This window comes from Styela clava, chromosome 10, assembly GCF_964204865.1.
Source record: "Styela clava chromosome 10, kaStyClav1.hap1.2, whole genome shotgun sequence".
Taxonomy (NCBI): Eukaryota; Metazoa; Chordata; class Ascidiacea; order Stolidobranchia; family Styelidae; genus Styela; species Styela clava.
This window is the reverse complement of record NC_135259.1, coordinates 16870701-16892936: the sequence shown is the minus strand read 5'-3', so window position 1 is coordinate 16892936 and position 22236 is coordinate 16870701. Positions and strand designations below refer to the sequence as shown.

Sequence of the window (22236 nt, the reverse complement as noted above, 5' to 3'; positions counted from 1 at the left end):
CGCATATCCAATACAACGCTCAGCAAATTCGACAAATCGTGTTCAACCCAGAAGCTTCTGGTATTTATTTTTCAAATTCCATGTTCAACAAAGCGAAAAATTTAAGTCGCATTTACGCTTGTGAGTGACAAGTCGAGAACGTACCTTCCAAATCTGTATATATAGAGCAGTGTTTTGAGCAAATATTTCCTTCGACGTTGTGGTCTATTTTTACTGTAAACCAAAATACTGAAAATGGAAATCACGGTCAAAGCAAAATAACAAGTTACCAACGATGCATTATGAATTAAATTTTGAATTTGTTCCTCTAGCATTCCAGTCATGCACAATGTTTCATTACTGATTTGCATATAGATTATTGGCTATAGTTTTAGAAGTCATAATTTCTCACGATAAAAAATAAAAATGATAAACTCCACTAGGTAGAAAATGCAAAAGTAGTCTTGTCCATATGAATTTAAAAATTCCTTGGCGTTTTTTTTAGGTCGCGAATGGAGTATCATGAAAATATAGGAATTAATAATAATGCAACGTCGTAAGGAAATTGTTGTGATCGCATTGTTGTAATTATTTTAAGCATTCTTTGCCTATGAAATTTTTCTATTTTTCTTTCATGGGCTTCGGGGTTTTGATACAACAGCACGAATAACCCCGCCGTAGGTGTATTCTGGATATCAAGTTACGTGTGCTCTCCCGGTGTGAAAATATCGCTTTGGGGACGCGTCAAATTTTGGTATAGTTACAGAGAATTTCAATTTATTAGTTGTATGTAAATTATTTTGTGAGAAGTAATAATTTAATAATAGCAATAATAAATAAAAATAAAATATGAAAATTATTTTTGTTTCTGAAATGTTGCATTCACGCCACGAATTGATAAAGGCAAATGATCGCCCTCTTATTCAACGTATGGAGTCAAAGTCTGGCTATTTTTGCTGTATCCGGAATGGTAGCTTTGGTGATTAAGATTCCGAGGTAACTATGCTTTCGTTTTGTGAAAATATTAAATAAATGTTCGAATATTTAACTACGATTTCATCACGAAGCGTACATCTCAAACTGTCGGAATATATGTATAATACTCCCCATGTGGCCCAACATGACACCAAGGAAGCGCTGACAAAATATAAAGTTTTTAATTCAAGCAAACAATTTGTTATTTCACATCTCAAATATTGGTTCAAAATGTATTATCAACAAACAATAATTTTATAATCTCAAATTCCGGCTGAAACTAATCTGATATCATTAAACGACATTCTTCTCCCACATACACTGTTCATTAATGTGTAATTTAACTATATTCTAACAGTAAAAAAACGACCAGACCATTCTGAAATAACCGAGACAGTCATGTTTGATTTATAGAACTCTCTGACAAGCTCACAGTGTCGAGAGACCAGCGGTGCCAAACTTGACTAAAAAGAGCCACAAATGGGGCGTAATTTCACAAAAACGTTGTTTCTGTGTACAACACTTAAAAATATTATGAATAAATTTTCACGTACCGCAAAATGGCGAAATATTCTGTCTTATCGTGCTTTCGATGGAAATAGGCCAAAGTACTTAATACATCCACATTACGTAAATACTGATGTCAGAGCATTGCGCTGATAAGGAAAATATTTAGCAATTTCTAGGGAGTTTCCAAACAATGTAGTAATTGTTGAGTCAGTATATTCAATTAAATCATAAGACATTATCGCGTTCAGCATTCTATATTTATAAAACACATGTAGAATATGAAGCAGATAAAAAATACATTATTATATTTTTGACGATTTGATAACACACATCTTATCACAGCAAACTTAGGATATCGCGAATGGTATGAATCAGTCTGAGAAAATCGTGAAGTAACTTCCAATTACGATAAATAAAAACTTTGATATTATAGTTTGGTAAATAATTCTGCCATGTATAGAAATAATTTATCTCTTTTTTATTCACGAGCATCTTGTATCACATTTAAGAGTTTGGGCACTAGCCAAGTGACTCGTGTAGTATTTGTACCTGGTAACCTGGTACACATACTACGTTCCGGTGTCCGCCATCTGGGTACGCATACTTCAGAAATACTAATGTTTATGTCAATCATGTTCATCCGTTTGCATTTCGACCGCTTATATTGCGCTTTGACGCCATAACAATATTTCCTAAAAAATTTACTCCGCACAACATCCGAAATGATACTCAAGATTCAACTATTGAATGAGGTCTTTCTGCTGCACGCTAATCTCCGTAAAAATATAAACAATTTTTGACATTCTTCTCAGTATTCAGCTACGTACTTGTTTATAAATATCAAAAAATTTTGTAAATATTGTTCTGTAAGCTTTGAATCATCCTGTTCTGTTCAATCATTCTATCAAATTCTACTGAATTCGCTTAAATCTGATAAAAAAAGAGCAAATTTATCATCATATGCATCTATTTGTCATCTAGATCTGATACAAAAAATCCTATCACGATGTTCTGAACAACTTTACCTACTTTTATAATTAAGATATTTTTGTTTACTAATTTAATTTCTAACTAAATTTCGATCCCTGTTATAATGCCTCGTTAGCAATTAGCATCTGTCTGATGTTGATAATATTTGTCCCCACACTTGTTTTCTTCCACATTACAACAGGATTCTAAGAACTGATTATGGAATGTTTGAAATCGGTCATTGCTACTCAAATATGAATAGCTGTAAAACATAAAGTTATATCAATATAAAAGAATGTCAATACAGCTGTCAAAACGATTCTAAGTTTACGACGTTAGTAAATAAAATACGTGTATTAATGAACATTCAATCTGACAAAATGACATTATTTTAGATAAAATTGGAAAATCAATGTATTTATCCAAAAAGGGCGTTTTCTTCCTTTATGTGTTTAGTTTAAATAAAGTTTATTTTTAACGTCTCAAGCTCTCTAGCAAACTGCATGAATATGGACGCTGTGGCAGACATTGACTAGTCGTGATCACTGCTTTTGTTCGATAATATTTCCTTCTTGTAAATTACAATTTTGTGACCGTTTTACGTTCAACTGCTTCCATATTTCATTTATGCCAAGAACAAGAAATTTACGAGAGTCAGGATCATTTGTAAAACACATATCTGTCCCAGCCTCAATACTTATTACTTGAAGCACTAAATTTGCGATATACGTCATTAAATAATAATGAGGGCATATTCCAAACTATATAAAAGCTGAAATCTATAATAGTGCAGAAATAAAATTTTTATATTAGTTTTTATAATGCCACATACTCTACGAGCTCTTGCACCAAATTTCCTATTCAAGCATTTAAAAAAAACGTTACTTCAAGACATTCAAAGTAAATTTTATTTTGATCAAACCTGACCGATAATTGATCTCATAAGTTGTATTTCACACTATGGCTAAGCCTTGCAATATAAAATAATCCTTTTCATTTTATAGTTTTCAAAATAGTCTCAATTCAATATAAGGAATATTTGACGCATGTGTTTTTCCAATCACTTTCGGATCAATCACTTTCGGTTTAAAAAATTTGAAGAAGCGGCATTCTTCGGGTTGTTCTTAGATCTTATAACATCAAAACAAAATATTGATTTTCGAGTTAATCGTTACAATAAGTCGTCCCATATGATTTCTATCGTGTGATGTTTTTCTAATAGATACAACCCCGCTGTGAATAAATTGGATTTCCATCTAAACAAATGATATGACTCGTTAAGGATGAAATTAGGCTTTAACTGTTATGAAACGAATCTGGGAAATACTAAAAAGTCGATTTTGCTCGCATCGTAAGTGGAGCAATATGAATATATTGACAAGACAATCCGATTGCTTTGTTAAGAATCTAGTGCGTAGTACTCGCTTTTCATTTATTCAGTTTCGGGGCCTTATTTTATTCTTTATGAGAGACTTTCACACCCACGAAACGAATAATATTTTAAACAAGCCTAACGGTATAAGCATCTTTCCAGTTACTAACTAATTTATTACAAAACGGATCTTCATCTAACGACACAAACAAACTTAAATCGAACATTCTAACCTCTGGGCCAAGACGACTTGAAATTTTTCTATTACTACAATGTTATTTGTTCATATTCTATTTCAGCACTCTCTGAATGAGTTTGTGTTAGTGATACTTCTACCAATCACTCTTTCGCTCGACTCTAATGGAGGTTTTATTAACTACGAGTGAACATAAATATAAGGACGTCTCTACTCACAAGTGCACTCCAGTTAAAAACTTATATTTGTGACTTTAATGTTATTATACAGTGCAAGTTGAACTAAAAATTAATTCAATAATGCCAACGACATAAATATTAACAGTCAAGTAGTAAAAGTTGAAAATTTAGCTCATCGTGCGCCTCCCAAAAGAATCTCTTGGTGTATAAGCTCTACACAATTGAGCAAACTCATAATTTACAAAGGCCGAGATATATGCTTTCTCAACACCACATTTTTGTACTAAATTAAGCACAGTTGTGCGAATCCGCCAGCGATCGGGGTAGGATTAGTCGAGGCTTAGGTTAACGCTCTAACAATGAACGCTTTAAACAACGCACCCCATTTTTGCTGTTCTTAGACTTTTCACTGAAATTAGAAGTTTATTTTGCTTTATGTCTTATCATAGATGATGCTTTAATAAATAAATTTTAGAAAGCCAATCCAACAGTTCTCCATGCTTGGAAGTCAATATCGAGTCGAATTTTTAATCTAAAAGCCACTTGAAATATTACTGAGCCCTGAGATACCAGTTTAACGATCCCCTCTCCGTTCCGCTTCATTGAATCTCGAGGAAGATCAAAGGAACCGTTTTCCGAAAAAATGTTCGAACATCTCAAATTTATTCGATCATGTACTTTACATAACCCTGATTTATTAGTATTATAATTATCGAGTACGTTTGAACCAAAAATTAAATATAAGATATATGATGAAGCATTAAAAATGCAAAATTGAAATTTTAACAAAAAGATTTAACCATGAAAATTTACAACTACAATGTATAAAATTCCGCCTGGTGGAGTTGAAATTTAAAATGTGAACTCTGACCTATAAACCTATTCTTACTTCAATCTACGAAACTACCACTGGAAGCCTATGATCCAACATATATAGATTATTATTGGGTGCTCCCGTAGTATTCCTGGTATGTGTATCAGGTTAGCAGGGTGTGCGCCATCTTGGTACAAACATCACGAGGGCGCCGATGATTGTACAAACTCAAATTCCACTTTAACTATACAATATGGCTAATTATTCTTATTAATTATTCTTCATATTTTATAATAAATACATTTATAAAAAGTAAAAAAGTGTAACAAAAAAACATAAAAAAGTTTGTCAACAAAGCGTCATCCAGCGATATTGGAATACGTATTTTCCGGCTTCTCATATTTCAACCACAGACCAATGCGTAATGTTTTAAAAATAAGCCATATTAAGGAAAATAGACAAGATAACCCAGTCATGGCAAGCATTAAGATACAACAATAACGAAACAATTTAATGAAAATCGAATTTTACCGCGACATAAGTTTGATGCAATTTATAATATAATGCGTTCTGAAACGCCATAGTATGTGCTTTTGGATCAACTAACTATATTATGTCGACCTTGGCTGTAAACCGGGTAAGAGGTCATGGGTGTCCTTATGAATTTCCTGTTTTATCTATTTAAACGTGAAAATTTCATTGTATTTAGCACGCGTTAGTTGTTTATTACTCATATTATACTAAATACCTACGTATAGCAGGTAAAAAATATATTTGAATTATTACCAACTAAATTGTGTTACCGTTACCGGTTTTGTTAATACATATTATCATCTTCAATCTTTAATTGACAATCGGGAGTATTATGGTTATTTATATATCATAACCTTTGCCAGAATGTTTATCCAATTTGTGCTGCAGAATACTAATTGTTGCTTTAAAACTGTTGATAGGATTAATTGGCATACTGTTAGTATAATATGTTACAATATGTTAAATATTTATTATTATGGAAACAGCAAGAATATTTTGAATTATTGGATTCTAACTAAATTTATATGACATCAACTGGATTTTACAAGGTATTATTGTACATATCTTTTTATTTACTTTGTTTTTGTCCCAAAATTTGAAGTGCAGTTACTGTACAACAACTTTCAAATAAATAAAATAAGAGTCGTGATCTCACCACGGTTCCTAAGTTCAGCAAATATTTTGTTTTACTTTGTTTGAATAGGAGTTGAAGTTTTGCTATAATTTAACATTCACGGTTACAAGATTTTTAGCCGGATGGGCGTTACAAACGGCTTAAAGTTTAAGCTATCTACAACCCAGCAACCCCAAGATTTCATAATTAGATAAACTTCAAAGTTTTTGTCAAAGTAGGGGATTATCTAAAGCATGTTTTGGTGAAACTTGAAATAGACCGCTCAAAGTATAAAACTTCACTGACCGCCTTTAGGATCACACTGTGTGAAAAAATACAAAAAGTTGATTGGAATTAAACAGTTATTAGAACAAATACCCCGATTAATTACAGTACATGATACCACAAACAAATAATAATGTTTGTTACAGAATTACCTAGGTCGACGGGCAGAAAATTAGCGTTTTTGCCGTAAAATATATTTATGGCTTTAACACTTTTTGTTATTAACTAGTGTTTTCACGTCTCCTTCTACTAGCGTTACTGATCTAATTAATTCTCGTTGAACACTAAATAATTTTACCTAAAATTTGAAACCGTTTTATGGACAAATTCCGATACCCATCAGTAAAATAGTTCACTATTTCTGTGAGCTTGCTGATATAAATATAACAACAAAATTCGCCTTTCAAGTGTACAGCAAGTTTTGACTTACTCACCTTTGAAGTATGGACTGTGTGCATTGCATACAATAACGGCCTTATGTTAACAACAGATTATATAGAACACAAAAACAACATATTTTGCATGTACGCTCGACTTCAAAAAATATGCGAAAAACGATGGAGGTAATTTTCTGTTACTTCAATTATCTCATTTAAAAGAAAAATATAGTTTTCTCCTTTCACAATCATCCAGCAAATATATAGATTCACACGTGAATGCATAAAATTATTTATTAGTTTTCCAACAATATTTTGAATTTATATGAACTGTATTAATGACATTCAATTGAGAAATGACAATTTGGACGATAATTACAAACAAAACAAAAACGTTAGAAAAAATAACAAGACAGCTTCAACCAAATTACCTACACTAGTTGAAATCGCGAGACGTAAAACCTGTATGAGGAAATTTTCGGAATCTTGAAGAAGCAAAAATTAGAAAAAAATAGGCCGGCGCGTATGTCGATTCTGCTCTCAGCAAAATTACTTTTCTGTAATTGGCATAGGCAGTTTTACATAGTTATTATTACTTAGAAGACTTATGTATTTCACTAATTACAAAATAAATATTCGGAATAAACATTGGGAAATTTTTGTTTTATCTCCGGAACAAAAATTTGAATTGATTTTTGGGGCGTTTCTTAGGACGGAAAAAATTTGTCTTTTGTGCTAGTCTGAATAAAGAATAAAAATGGACAAATATTAGTAACAAAAAGCAAATACGCCTAATTAAAAGAGTACTTCTAAAAAATTCAACGTAATACATGACTTTTCCTTGTAATTTATAGTGACTGTGAAGTAAATAAGTAATAAGTTCAGTATTGTTAAGTAAATATTTGCATTGTTTTGTTTCTTTCCCTATCATTTGGTTAAATTCTATGAAAAAAAAACTATGTTTTGGTTTAATTTGCCGATTTGTATAGTTCACTGATGCATTAATACCAATTTTCAGTTCACGCAAGTAAAAACCCAACTCGACGAACAAACCGGTCATAACGTTTCGTGCATCTATAATCTAAAATTCAAGCCTGGTATTTATCATTTGATTTATTATTCAAACCTCAATTATCTGATATTTGCCCAATTCTGAATCATTCTTTAAATCCCACTTGGTATAATCAGCACATTTAGTAGTAAATATCGTGGCGTATTCAATATTGGAGTGATGGAATGAAAAATTATATATAAGTAAATATATATATATATAAATGGTTGGCGTACAAATATAGAAATTCTTATCCACTTTTCTCACATATTGTATATTTCATAGGACTGTATGTTAGTAACCATGCCTCACGTGTTGTATGAATCACATTTCTGTAACTGTTTTTTCTATATTGCCCTCTCCTGACCCTTATAATTAAATATCAGCTCTCACTTATTACTAAGATAACAAATCTATGGGTAATATGATTCATACGTTCTTCGAGATCTGGTATCGTGGTCTGGTATAGGGTCATGTTACGTTCCGATGTCCGCCATCTTGGTTCGCATACTTCGGGAGCACCAGGTCATGTTATATATACGACAAAAGCAGACGCGCCATTCTGGACACCGACTCATAAGAGATTTTTAACGAATTTTGGCTTCAAAGGCGCCTGAACATATATCTATCGCTCATGTTTGTAATGACCAGCGATATTTCACTGGCAAAAAAAATCTTATGGTTCTAAACTGACTGACATTGTTCGTAACATTATGTATTCTGAATAATTCCAAAATATTCCCCACACCTTCACCTAAAGTTCAATGATATATAAAATCGTAAAATACGATCGGTTCCACCGGTTTCTCGAAACAATCTGTTGAAAGACTTTTGACCTAACAAGAAGTGGGTCGTACGACACCTACGCCGTATTGTAATCCATATATAATACAACTCGACGATAGACGTCTTTCTGTTTTCTTTCATCGTCAAACACGAGTACGCTACTCCTTCATATTATCACACTGTACTGCCAATTCACGCTTGTGTGTACTATATGTCGAATCTGAGGTCGTCGTTCTTAAACAATTGTATTTTAATTAAAGAGATAAATCTCATTTCAACTTTGTTCTGAGGTCGCCGTTCTTAAACAATTGTATTTTAATTAACAACTTTGTTTAAATTATAATTAGTATTCGAAAATCGAAATTAGTTATTTGATTGTGCGGGACGATCTTATAACATAGTTACAAAGTTAAAATATGGTTGAAAAAATATTTGAAAATTACATCAAAGACCAATACACAAATATTCATATGTAATGGAATTGCCTGATCTAATAAAATTGCGCAGTAACAAAGATCTCATCGTAAAGAGACGTTTAACATTTGGTTTCCATCATTTGTCGTTAAATTCACGCATCTTTTGAAACTCTCCGTCCCCCCTTCCCTTTACCATGATAAAAACAAATTTATTAATTTAATACTCGATGGATTATAAGCTAGTTTATGCGCAAGTGGCACTCCCTCTTGTACAGTTTGGGAGCTTTGTAATACGTGGATAAAGAAGGATATTAGTAATAATACTAAAGAAATAAAGAATATTAGTATGACTACAGCAAATACATAGTAAAATTACTCCTCGATAATGAAAATATTCCTGCCTGGGGAGGATTTTTCCCTGGTTGGAAAAAGTGGGATTCACATTATTGAGTGATAAACACACACATTCAATACTTATCTCCAATCAGGTTCAAGTTACATTGTCCAAAAACTAAAAAAGAAAAATATTTGAATCGATTTAAATCAAGTGAGCTTTTCTAAGGCAAAACTCGGACTATAAGTTCTATCCCGAATCGAAATCAACAAACTGATTGCTCCTAATACCAATGTAATGTATTTATTGAAAACGAAACTTACAGAGATTATTCAAGATTACCGAAAACATCAAACAAAATATATGTAAAAATATACTAATATTAAATTTTTGTCCTCCGGGATTATGGGTATAATAAAAAGATAAATTCCTAAACCTTCAAATGATTAAATATATTCGGACTTTGATGTCTTTGCACATGGTTCAATAAATTGAATATAATCACGATAAACAATGTTTTATAATTCTAGAATTAACATCGCATTAAACTTTCTTTATATTTTAACAATTTATAAAGGGTAGATACATTTGAAGTCATTGAATAAAAAGTCATTATATAAAACACTTATATAATTTGATTGCCTGTACACGAATTGTGCAACTACGGATCAAAACCTGTCTGGTCTATGTGTTAGCACAATGCCAATACACAAGTAATGCCATTCGACTGGCGATTCCCAATATATATCTACCTGATATAGCTCATGATTTATGAAGTCCTCCGATACAAATTGAAGATGTTTAACAAATTAAATTAATCTACAACACTCTTATTACATACTGTTTATCTCTCATCCTCACAAGGACAGCAATAATTTTTTTCAGGTTTATAACATGGAATTTTGTGCTAGATTAACAATCAGAAAATCGGACTACTGCCTCCTCCTCTCTACTTTCGTGATCCGCAGGGATAGTGTATATGGTATATCCAGTACCAATGCGCTAAATAGGGGTTCACACCAGAACAATTTTATGCCAACAATATTTGAATTTCTTTTTCCGTGGACAAAATTTGGTTATATTTATCTTATGGATAGAAATTTTAAACAATCCGTAAATTACTATGCGTACTGTAATATAATAAATTTACCCCTGAGTTTCCAGTGCATGAGGATTTGTTATCTTAAACTATTAGCTGACTAGTATATACAAATATGTCAAAATCCTAGCATTTTATAACAATTTTCTGCGACAGTAATAAAAATTGTAGAGTTCCAAAACATATTCTGAACACATACAAACCGCAAGATATAAAAATATTTTCTTAACAGATCTTTCAATACGGCTTGTGCTTATGACTTTTATATCTAATCTACTGGCATGATTCTTAAAATTCCTTAAAATTTTATCTCGAGAATAAGACAACAACAATACATAAATAATAAATACACGAATTTAATCTCATAATATCTAAAATCATTCTAAATATATATATATATATATATATATATATACTGATAATATCCTTCCAGCGAAGCAGTTATCAGACTGGCACAATACAGCGAACCCAAAAATTCCTATAGATTGGGTAAACTATTACTCAACAGATAAAGATCGGTCTCTCTCCTTGTAAAATAGTTTATTTTTTCCAATACGAAAACAGAAACGATGGGTAATGGTGCAGCACGGCAATTCAAGCGTAAATCGAAGTATTTTGGCGTGTTAGTGTTAAGTCTGTTTTTGTTCAATCGAGGTTCAGTATTGTTGACGCTCATCACATCGATGAAGACATGCTATGGAGGTTTTATTGCCTTATGTGTAGAATTCCATGCTAATTTCGAACATAATCAATTTTAAATTAGTGTTATAGCCTTGATGTCTACATACACAATACGCGATAAAAAAAATGTATTGGGTAAAATGGGAAGCGAATGTACCGCTTATAAAATGGTGGAATCGTTGATAGGAATGTTTTAACGTTCAACGCTTCAAAAACTGTAAAATATTTGCAATTCCCATGTTAATCAGTCAGTCTGTTTTTAAACAGAACATTGATCCGTAAAGAGGGAGTTGTTTTTATTGGTTACATTGTGATTACCGAAACAACGAAATTGAAAACTAAAATAAAGACATTATGTCTATTATAATGGTGAATAAATTGTAAACTGTTTAAATCCACTTTTTTAGATTAAACTTTATCTCACTAAATCAGATAAAATTATTGATTACATTATCGGCGTTGTTTTATTCTACTTCCCAATTTGTATGTAAATCTCTATGATAGAACTATTGAAACTTTCATGCAGTTTAATACTGTCCCATGTCCCCATTCAAATCAAGCCCATTCTGGAGATTAGTTCCGGCAGTGACGAACCCACCACAAAAATAACAAACGTGACAAGCACGGAAGCCAAAATGAAATAATAAACTTTATTTCAAAATGTTGTCAATCGCATCATGCTTGTTTAAGTTTGGATCACTTCACCTAGACAACTAATCGAACCGTATGGTCGCTAGCAGCGAAAGGATTGCTGGACTATTCGCCGCCGTAGGATAGTTTACGAAACGGCTGGTCGGTTACGAATTTTTCACCATCAAGTTAATGCATTTGAAAATAAGTCACTGGCCAATTAATTCCACACCCGACATTATTGTTCATGAGTCATTATTTTATAACCTAATTGTCTACTATAGACAAATATTTTAAATTCAAATTATGTATGCTACGTTGATATTGCACAAAAGAAAGTACAGAATTGATTATGAAAACTAGCGACTCTCCGAAACCTCTTTGCTATATATTATACAACACAAAATAGACAATAGACAATAAGTTGATTTCGTTATGCGAGAAATCACACATAATTCAATATCAGACAAGAAGTATTATACACTAGAATACCGAATTTCATCGCAATTGACTGGAGGTCGCGAAGAACCGGAACAGTTGCGAGATTTTGGAAACTACATTGAATTACAAAGCGTGTGCGCCTTAGTAGCGAAACGGCCGACTCGGTAAATTAGATTCACCCTAAGTAAACTACCACGATAATAAGACGTTTTTTGCATCAAGGGCGATGCTATCGTATATAATGCCGCCGGTTGTAGGCCCACTACGTAAATCATAGGATTGTTTCCATGTGCTTAAACGGTATTACATCAGGAATAAGTTCCAGTGAGTTCTCACATTCTCTCTATTCATATCCGGTCAAAGTAATTGTCACTCTATTTTATGTTCAGAAAGAACATTAAAATTATAGTGACTAACGTCAACTAGATTTTTAAAATATGAGCAATAGCAATATCTAGGAAAGTACGAGTTTTGAATAAGTTTTAATACTGGCGTGATATGGTTTCCCTATTCTAATGTGCTACAGGTTGACTGGACAACAGGAAACACCTGCAAAATTAACGATTTGAAGGGTGGTTATTATGTGATGAGTGAATATTATTGCCTGTTAAAACGGAATACAACAAGGTGAAAAACGACAATAGCGGTCAACTCGCCAAAATAATAAAACCGGTTGAAAAAATTAAAATTTGTCGACATTTATCGTGTCATGAAAAGATTGGATTTGCTGCAATAAAACATTGATGTGTAAGTTTGCATCCTATATAGGTGGGATATAAAGTTGAAGGTATTAAATACATGACTTGACGCTACATTCTCGGGTTTAAACTGCGTGGAAAAACTGTTGTTATTATTCGGTTTAGTTTTCCTCAAAGTAAAAACTCTTTTTCTCATTCTAATACAAAAGTTTCTGAGAAAAATCAACTATTCTTGGTCACGTTGTAAAACAATATTGAAGCAGTATAATATGGAACTAAAATAAATCATTACAAAATAACGGTTTGTAGGAGAGTAATAAAAACGGTCAACGTACGGTTAACTGCCAGGCAATGAAAATGTGATTTCAAAATTGTTATAGTGCGGTTAGACAATAATAGTCTCCTTTGTTAACATCGTTAAAAACAGAAAATAATTGTTAATTAAAACATCAATATTCTACATTTTAAAATAATCTATATAAAATGGTAGATGCAAATTTAACAATAGCATAAAATTTAAAAATAAATAATTGCATGACCAAACCTTTAAAATCGGAAACAAACTAATATTTTTTAAAATAGAGCTTTTCGATACGTTAGCAAAGCCAGGCATAGCCAGGTCAACGTGATTTTATTAAAAAATGTTTATAAAATTAAACGAGATGCAAATAGGTTGCACATTTACAACAGGGTGATAAATGAGTAAAAAAAAGTCCAAATCAACATTTATCAAGTTTGGATATTCGACAAAATCTTACTATTCTCAAGTATTGGTGCTGGATTAGTGGACGAAACGTGAAGTGTAGCGCGATGATAAATAGTCTGTATATTTGTTGACCCGAGGACTTAGTGGTTGGAAGGTTGTCCTTGCATGTTAAGGATCTAACAAGGCAATCTCCACGTCTACATTGTACTTTATTTTTATTTAATACGTACTTGTACTATTTGAATAAGTTATTTGGGATGATGGAAATATATATGGTTTTTTCTAACTGCCTAGCGAACCTATAATACAATCATTGTTCGACGAGAATTTGATGACAATAATTAATTTTACTGCTATCACAGATTAAACACATAAACCTTTATGACGGGGCGTAATTATTAATTCAACAACATATTGGCACGAGATGAGATTCCAATCGTCTTGGAGGTAATATTCAACAAACAGCTTTATGGCAAATGGATATATAATTTGTGTGTTGACAAATTAAATTTTACAATTTTGTTTTCTTCCAATCACATGTAAATATATTGATGACATAAGGCAATTGGTGACGTTAATGATGAATGACACTCTATAATGAAAGCTACACAGTGCATGTCCCCTAATATTTACGAATGCCTGAGTCTACGAAATTTCAAAAAATATGGGGCGCTCCAGAAGTATGTATATATCAATACGAACGTAACTATTTTTTTTCGTCTACTTTACATCAAATTGTGTAAAGGAACGGGAGGAAGCCTATGGGCAGAAGGTTGTTCACTTTCCTAACACAGACAGTCCCGAAAAATCGAATAAGGTTATGGCCTAACCCTAACCTGGTACACATACTAAGGGAGTACCAAATATGGTGTATAATAGGTTACATCTGCCAAACATTTACTACATGTTATTCAACTAAAAGGTTCAGTCCATTCTTGTACGTGCGAAGCTACTAGATCGTCGTCGGTTTCAAATAAATAAACTCCCTCACTATGTGCGGTTTAATACTAATGCTATGGTTTATTTACTAGTTATCAAGATATGCTTCCCTAATGTTTACGTCATTCATCTCTATGGCAGATTTGGCAATATATAAAATGACAAAAATAATTACATCTTCCTTATTTATTTATTCGTTGTCTGCGGAGGCACATGAAACGAAAAAATCTGTTTCACCTTTGATCTCCTTTAATAAGCATTTAATATTGGTTGGTCGCACAAAAACTTTTTCGCCAAAATAGTTCTGAAACAATGCATTGAAACAATGAAAACGATTACCATAACATTGTATAATGATGATTGTTCGAAAAGCTTAAATATTTGGCTAGAAATAAGTAAAACGATTGACAAAATAAAATTCTGAGCACTAGTATAAAATAGCTTTGAAAACGTAATTCTACCTCAAAATTTTTGCCAATTGGGTGTTTCAAAGTAAACACAGCTTAACATGTAAATCCACTGATAAATTTGATAAGTTTCAACTTGAATTTCCTTTAAAATAAATTGTGTTATTATGTCTGTAAATCGAAAACAAACGATCACTGAAAAAGGGAAATGTGCTGTGCTTGTGTCTGAGGTTTTATTTTCAAAGTTGACCATAAAATCGTACCGCCGTGATCAATGAAATATTTTTTTTAAAATTTTGGTTGTTTAGCGAAAATCTTTTGTGTGAAAAATATGTCATGTTACACGGTTTAATACAAATGTTCAAGTCATCGTGAAAGTTGATATAAGAATTTATATTCATAACAAAAATGAAAATAATCGAACAAAGACATCACAGTCTAATCATTCCAATCTAAATTGTCACGTGGCTGGTATCGCCTCCTTTTTTTCAATTCACCGCTCGTCGAAGTTACTTGTATAAAAATAACATTCAGTATTCAAGTCTAAAAGAACTCATTTTACGATTTACTTACTGCTGACGGGGCTCCATATTTACTTTACATCATTTTTGAACGGCTACAAAACTGGCGGAGTCGAGATAGGTATTCATCTAACCATCAACCGCATGGTGAATAAAGACCAAAAAATCGGTCCCGGAATATGTTATATTGAGTTCATATCTTATGAATCGGTATGGCAGGTCAAATGTTCCAAATACAAAATACAGCAGTTGTCGTGAACTAAATGTATATGTTGAAATATTGTTTTGAAAATATTATAATTAGAGAAAATTGTAGGCGGTTCTGTTGTGCATTAATTGTTGTGTTAAGAACGTGGTAAATGAACATACATCTGATATTCACTGCGACTTGTGCATTTAAAATTTGATTTTTTCAAAAGAGGACCCGATTGGGTATGTAATCAGATAGTATATGGTAACCTGATTACTTATCAAAAATTATTAATGAATCGGTAATTGTATGTTCCAAAACTTGACAAAAAAGACCAGGAACCTTCAGATAAAATTCATACGAGTGCAGTATAATTGGTTAATACTATATTGTTATAAATATAGGCATATAACCATGCAAAACATTATTTTCTTTATACACACTCGACCTTATTCTTATTTCTATTAAAGAGCATGGTACGATAATTTAATACAGTGTTATTTCCTGTTTTCTGATCCAACTGTATATGCATTGGGTACCAAATAGACAACTATAACAAGGCAGTCACAGCAATAACACTGGTAGACATTTCATATTCTAAACAAGTTCCTTTTGCAAGTTATATAATCCTATCTGACATTTTACTCAACACTATCCTCCATTTAGTTCAAAAAGTACATACACGCCCTAAAGAGACTGCATTTAGAATGCGCTACTCTACGTTTCATTATTGCTACGTGCTTTTGCTTTCTTATAATATGAATCTCAACAAGCTGCCTCTCAATACAAAATACAATTATACAGGAAGCCTTTATTTTTCGCGACACACAGTGATAAGGCAGGTATGTGGACCTACTTTAGCAGACTGATTTCAAACGCTATTTGTCCGTGAAAATTCACCACGAAATCTTTGATCAAACTTTATATGGCCCATAGTCAAACAAGATAAAGAAATTCTTGTTCGACACATTCACCAAGTTTGATTATCGCCTAAAAACAACGCGTACAAAAACAAACGATTTAATGTTTGCTCAAGGTACACAAAAACCGAGCCAAATAAATTCGCTTATGCTCTATCACCCGCGTTGTAAGTGTATGTAAACAACTAAGAAAATGTACCTCTGTTACGAAACAATTGATAACAATGAATTTACCTTGTATGGAGAATGTATGAATTTCATTTAATAAGCAAGATTAGCATGCAAGCCATGCAACAAAGGCCCATAAACTATATGTTGTCCCCTTCGTCACAAATTAATCGCTTGCTCGAGTGGATATGATTTCAGAAATGCCATAGTAAATTTTCATAATCAGCATGACTCATAGGTATTCCGCTTCGAAGTTTGATAGTATTCAAGTGGAAATTATTTGGTACTCTCGAGGTATGTGTATCAGATTAGGGTCGGGCCATAATTTTATTCGGATTTTACTTATTTAAGGTTTATTACGAGTTCGGGGGCTGTCTATGTTACCCAAGTGCATATCCCCCTGCCTATGGGTTTCAGTCCCGTTACACAATTTGATGTAAAATAGGCGAACCTCCATATTGGTACACATACTTTTGGAGCGACAATTATTTAACGTCGTACGATTCCACTATATAGACGTTATACAAAAAGTTAAATATGTCATAACTCTGTCTATTATATATTAGACAATTGCACAGAGTGCAGAAAAGTTTTCTTTTTCAAATAGTTTTCATTGATGAAGTTAATTATTCGGATATGACCACTTTTTAACATTTCTTCGATATCGAAATTTTTGTAATCTAATATATTCTAAGTTATTGTCTTGGTGCCGAAGAATCGCATCCAAACTGGCCTACAATCATAAATAATCAAGAAGAACTTGTAGATGTTGCCAAAGCTTATAATTTCAATGAAGTGTCTTATTTGTTTATTTTATCATAGTTTATGTAGAAAAACGACTCATTTTAAACGTCTCTGAACGGAAATACGTATGAATTCCACGGATTAAACGTAGCGAATAAGACCTTCTCACACACAATGGCTTCTTTATTTCGACCCCATTTATCTTGAAATATCTATCTAATCTTTGAAGAATCTACGCCAATGACAAAAATAGATCCAAGTTACTGGCGTTTTTTATGTAGTTCTACTTTACAACACCAACTACCATCGTTAGTGTTCATAAATTGAAAACTTTTTTTATTACGGCAAGATAAACCTAATCAAATAGCGAAACACACCAATTTAAATTAGGTAATGCATTACTCAACCAGGTAATTATTCCGTATGGTCTTGGATCGTGTAGCCAACATATGAACAGTGGGGTGAACCACCCTCTAAGACGGCGATGAAACCATCAATTTTTCTCTAGATATTCGGACTTGCAATTCAACACGGGGTACTTTTAAAAAATAAAATAATAAATAATATATTTTTTTCAATTTGATGAGATATGTCCTGCTCATAATGTATTTAATGCTCTTAAACCCAATTTCATTGACGCAAATTAGATTCGCAACCACAGTAATCACGGAAAAGTGTTGGGTCATATGGTTAGGGTTACGCTATGACTTCGGCCTTTTCAGTACATTTTGCTCACTTCAGTAATGACTGGCCAAGTTATCTTAAATTTAATAAACTTCGCATTACAGGACATGAACCGCACTGAATCAAAAAAAGAAAGGCGTATATAGGGATTTTAAAACAAGAAAAACTAATAATCACTTGAAAAGTACGAAACCATTTTGATGAAACTAACAAAGCTAATTATTATTTTATAACGAAAAGTGGACGGAAGGCAATGAATGACCATAACATATACCTTCACACCGACCTTTGACGTCACGATGAGGGTGACAGCATTAAAGAGCTTCTTGACCGCCAACATAGTTTTAATCAAGCATGGTATTTGCATGCTGATATTCTCTTGTCACCCTGATGCCAATTAAAAGAACTTTCTCGTTTCGGTTCAGTTGAACAATTTTTAAAAAATGATCAATTTGGAAGAAGATTGTCCTAATGAACAGGTTTTTCATGGTATTTGAATTTAGATATCTCGCAGACTGGGTGGTGATTTTAGCTGACGGGTGTTCAATAATAATGTCGGATAATGAGCACTTATTATAGGAAATGCCTTATTGACATATTGCGTTTCTTTTCGTTTTTATTCTATTAAAAGTCTATGTGCAGAGATTGAACATTACTTAACCTAAATTTGAAATAATTTACTCAAATCAATATAGAAGGGTAACGAATCGGACAAAATGGTTTTGGTATCAAAATCCAACTCAACAGAAAATATGACGATAGTCTGGGAAGAGGATTGGCGGAAAATGAAACCAACGATTTATCTTTGGGTGAATTTTTTTTTATTCAAAATGGAAGCTAAAGCTAGTTTGAACTTGAAAATCATCTGGTATTATGAAACGTTTACCCCACTTTTTTTCGTAATTATGCATGGGAACGTATTCCTAAATCGCATTTTCAGCATTTAGTGGTTCGCAAAATGACTATTAAGACATAGTTTGTCCTCATATCTATTTCTCATGAATAAAGTTCCGACCCAGCTCATAGTCTGCAACTGAATGTACGCATGGCGCCACCCAGGATACGGAGAAGTATACAAATGAACCATGAAAATAATTTACCCGCTTCCGCGCTCATTAGAAACCATATTAAGCCTCAGGTAACTCGGATAATTAACTTTTGTTTGTTCAGCGCGCGAAACACAAGCCTTTGATATTGCCGGACCATTTGCCTGAGATAGGTTGCGGAAGGGAATAGAGAAAATAGAAGTTTAAGTATCTTAAACTTGAGACAGTTAATATCTGATGTCATGCGCTTTTGGGAATATCAAATAGTTTACAGGAGCGCCTCTCCCTAGTTCACGACTTTTCCGACAATGACTATATTTATGCATTGTTCAGCATTAGCCGTTTATTAAGAGTAATTATTATTTATTTAAATTTTTGAACAATTAATTCCTGTCGCACTGCAAACATTCTAGTGAAAAAACGGCGTTCCAGAAGCATGTGTACCAATATGGAGAAAACTATTTTTTTTCGCCCAATTTACGTCAAGTTGTATAAAGGCTATGGACAGGAAGTATATTCACTGGGTTACCACAAACAGTCCCCGAACTCGTAATGGAACTAAAATAAAGAAAATCTGAATAAAATTATGGCCTAACCCCAACTTGGTACACATACTACGGGAGTACCGAAAAACACTAGGGAACCCCGGTTTATCTCAAATTGCTACAAGCAGGAATATTAAAATTCATTGCTTAGACAAGGTGAAAAATTTTACTTCTCGTGTCAAAATTAACAAAACAGTTGAAATTGAAATTCTGAATGTAAATAAAAACAGTAAATCTTATCAAACAAAAGCTCCCGTCCTTCTGGCGATTACATAATTTAATTTTTCATCACAATACATAACCTCATACTAAGATAGTGTTGAGTAATTACGAAATTGTAACAGCCTTTTCAATTATCAAAAATTAATGTATATAAAAACTTTTCACAAAAATATTCAGTTTCAAAGCGTGTCAAAATGGAAAAAGATATAGGTATTTTCAGAAAACAGTAATACTAAAGTATAGATGAAATATATTTATTCTAGTAGCATTGTCAAAAGTTAAAGTTTGACGTGCACACTTTGAAGTGCGTTCGTTGATTAGACATAAGTTTCAAGTTTCAAAATCAATATAACTCAATAAACGATACCACAATCATTTTGTAAATGATATTTTATGTAGATGGACACAATTTGGTTTTCATTAACACTTTAGGTAAATATCATCATGGCGTTTATCGCCTAAAAGCATCATAATATGAAATGTAGATTTTAAAATAACCAGTTCGTAGCGCAACTAACGGCCAATTTTCATGATTTATTAAACGAACTAAAGTTCATATTGTTAAAATGTTAAAACACCTAACTTGATTTAAAAAAATATCCTATATTGTCTTTAGATTTAATTAGCACACTTTCAATCAATGCGAGTGGTAAATACATATTTAAATTTGAAGCATTCTTTAACTTGATGTGTATTTTGAATTTTCATTTTGCGCTTTTACAGTGGAGGTAACGAGAGAAAAATTTTGTGGTCTCAAACTAGAAATATTAAATTCGAAAAGCATTCATGAAACGAAAAATGAAAATTATGAACAATAGAATGTTGAAACAATAAGTTGAATCGACTCAATAGCGTTTATATTTCTTTACTCATAAACAGACGATAGGTCACATCGCAATATGAAACAATTTTTTCAAAATAAAAACGAGCTATATGTTAATGAAACGATTGTTTATAAAAAACACGCAAATTCCTTCTCGCAAACAAATCGACAGTTTTGGGAACAATTCAGATCAGCAACCACAATTTTAGAATTTGAAATTAATATGATTGCACAGTTTTCGCTTCTACCTCCCTTCGGTTCTCCCGTTCTCCATATTGCGCTTGGTGAATCGTTCATTCCATCTGACCAAACCCAAATTCCTTCATTGTTAATGTCGTCCAATCTTATCCATGCATACGCTCCGGTTAAGTAATGTTTCGGAAATATTTCACTAAGAAGATGCAGAATTATTAATCACTTACAGTAAGAGCTTCATTTTTATAGCTTCATAGCTTCATATAGTACGTTTCATGCCAATGAAAGATTAATTTGGACTCGTGTCAAAATAGGTGCATACCGCCCAAAACTAATAAGTGGAAACTCACAAAAGATACGAACAAAATATGTACTTTTTTTTTTTTTTTTAAATACATCCACGGAATCAACTGGCTTACTTTTTGACTTGATTGTTCCTAATTCCAGTTGAAACCAAACGAGCTCCCATTCCTTCACATTGAGCCTTTGCAGTTGCGTAGTTGACAGAATCAGTGGAACGTTTGTAAATGAGATTATTGCTTGCTCTGAACCATCCGGAAAACATTTTGTTCATCCTCAAGCTTGCTTTAGTTAGGTTTTCTTTCTGTAAAGCAAACTAATTTTAAGTAATTCTAAATCTGAAATATTGTGAGTTTAAGTGGTGCGGTATAATTAGATGCAACTTAAACAACAATATTTTTGTCTTTTTTATGTTTATTGTACAAAAATAATATTCATACACTTTCAGAATTGATAATAAGTAATATATAGATGGGCAAATATATTTGGTCTCTCTTGCCCAAACTCACCAATTTGTTATCTCCAATGAATATTTTAGAGTCGAGTTGGCTCACTTCATTCTTCATTTTTAACTCATGTTTTATAAATTAAAAAAAAGCTGAAAATTTATTTGAAAAGATAAAATAGGTAATATTTTTAGATCTTAGGTAATAAGGTGTTCTCCCAGCATTTGATTATATTAGACTTTTATTCCGATGTGTCAAATGTCCAAATTGTTTTATCTGTCGCGATTTTTTAATTTTATGTAACGGAACTTGATAACGCATTGAGACGATGCATGAAATCTTTGCGATGGAAGAGTTGAATTCCGTTGTCAGTGTTTCATTGGCCTTGATTTATTCTTAGATTGAATTTTTTTGTCACTGCGATAAACTGTGCCAAACTTG

General features: G+C 32.5%; 1 protein-coding gene across 1 annotated transcript; it reads right to left on the bottom strand.

Moving 5' to 3' along the window:
- Positions 1–20778: 20778 nt before the first annotated feature.
- LOC120338365 (lectin-like) lies at positions 20779–21915 on the bottom strand. Its single transcript, XM_078116679.1, has 3 exons — positions 21859–21915; positions 21469–21653; positions 20779–21245 (listed from the first exon to the last, which is right to left on the bottom strand). Exons 1-3 carry the CDS (start codon positions 21913–21915, stop codon positions 20984–20986), a joined length of 504 nt encoding a protein of 167 aa, XP_077972805.1. The 3' UTR covers positions 20779–20983.
- Between the last annotated feature and the right edge of the window lie 321 nt (positions 21916–22236).

What these genes read in the sequence shown, in the direction of transcription:
- LOC120338365 (XM_078116679.1), bottom strand. Translation starts at nt 21,915, where the DNA reads ATGAAGAATGAAGTGAGCCAACTCGACTCTAAAATATTCATTGGAGAT. An exon ending in TCATTGGAGATAACAAATTG is followed by an intron (nt 21,654 to 21,858) that starts GTGAGTTTGGGC and finishes TTTGCTTTACAG; the next exon opens with AAAGAAAACCTAACTAAAGC. An exon ending in AGGAACAATCAAGTCAAAAA is followed by an intron (nt 21,246 to 21,468) that starts GTAAGCCAGTTG and finishes GCATCTTCTTAG; the next exon opens with TGAAATATTTCCGAAACATT.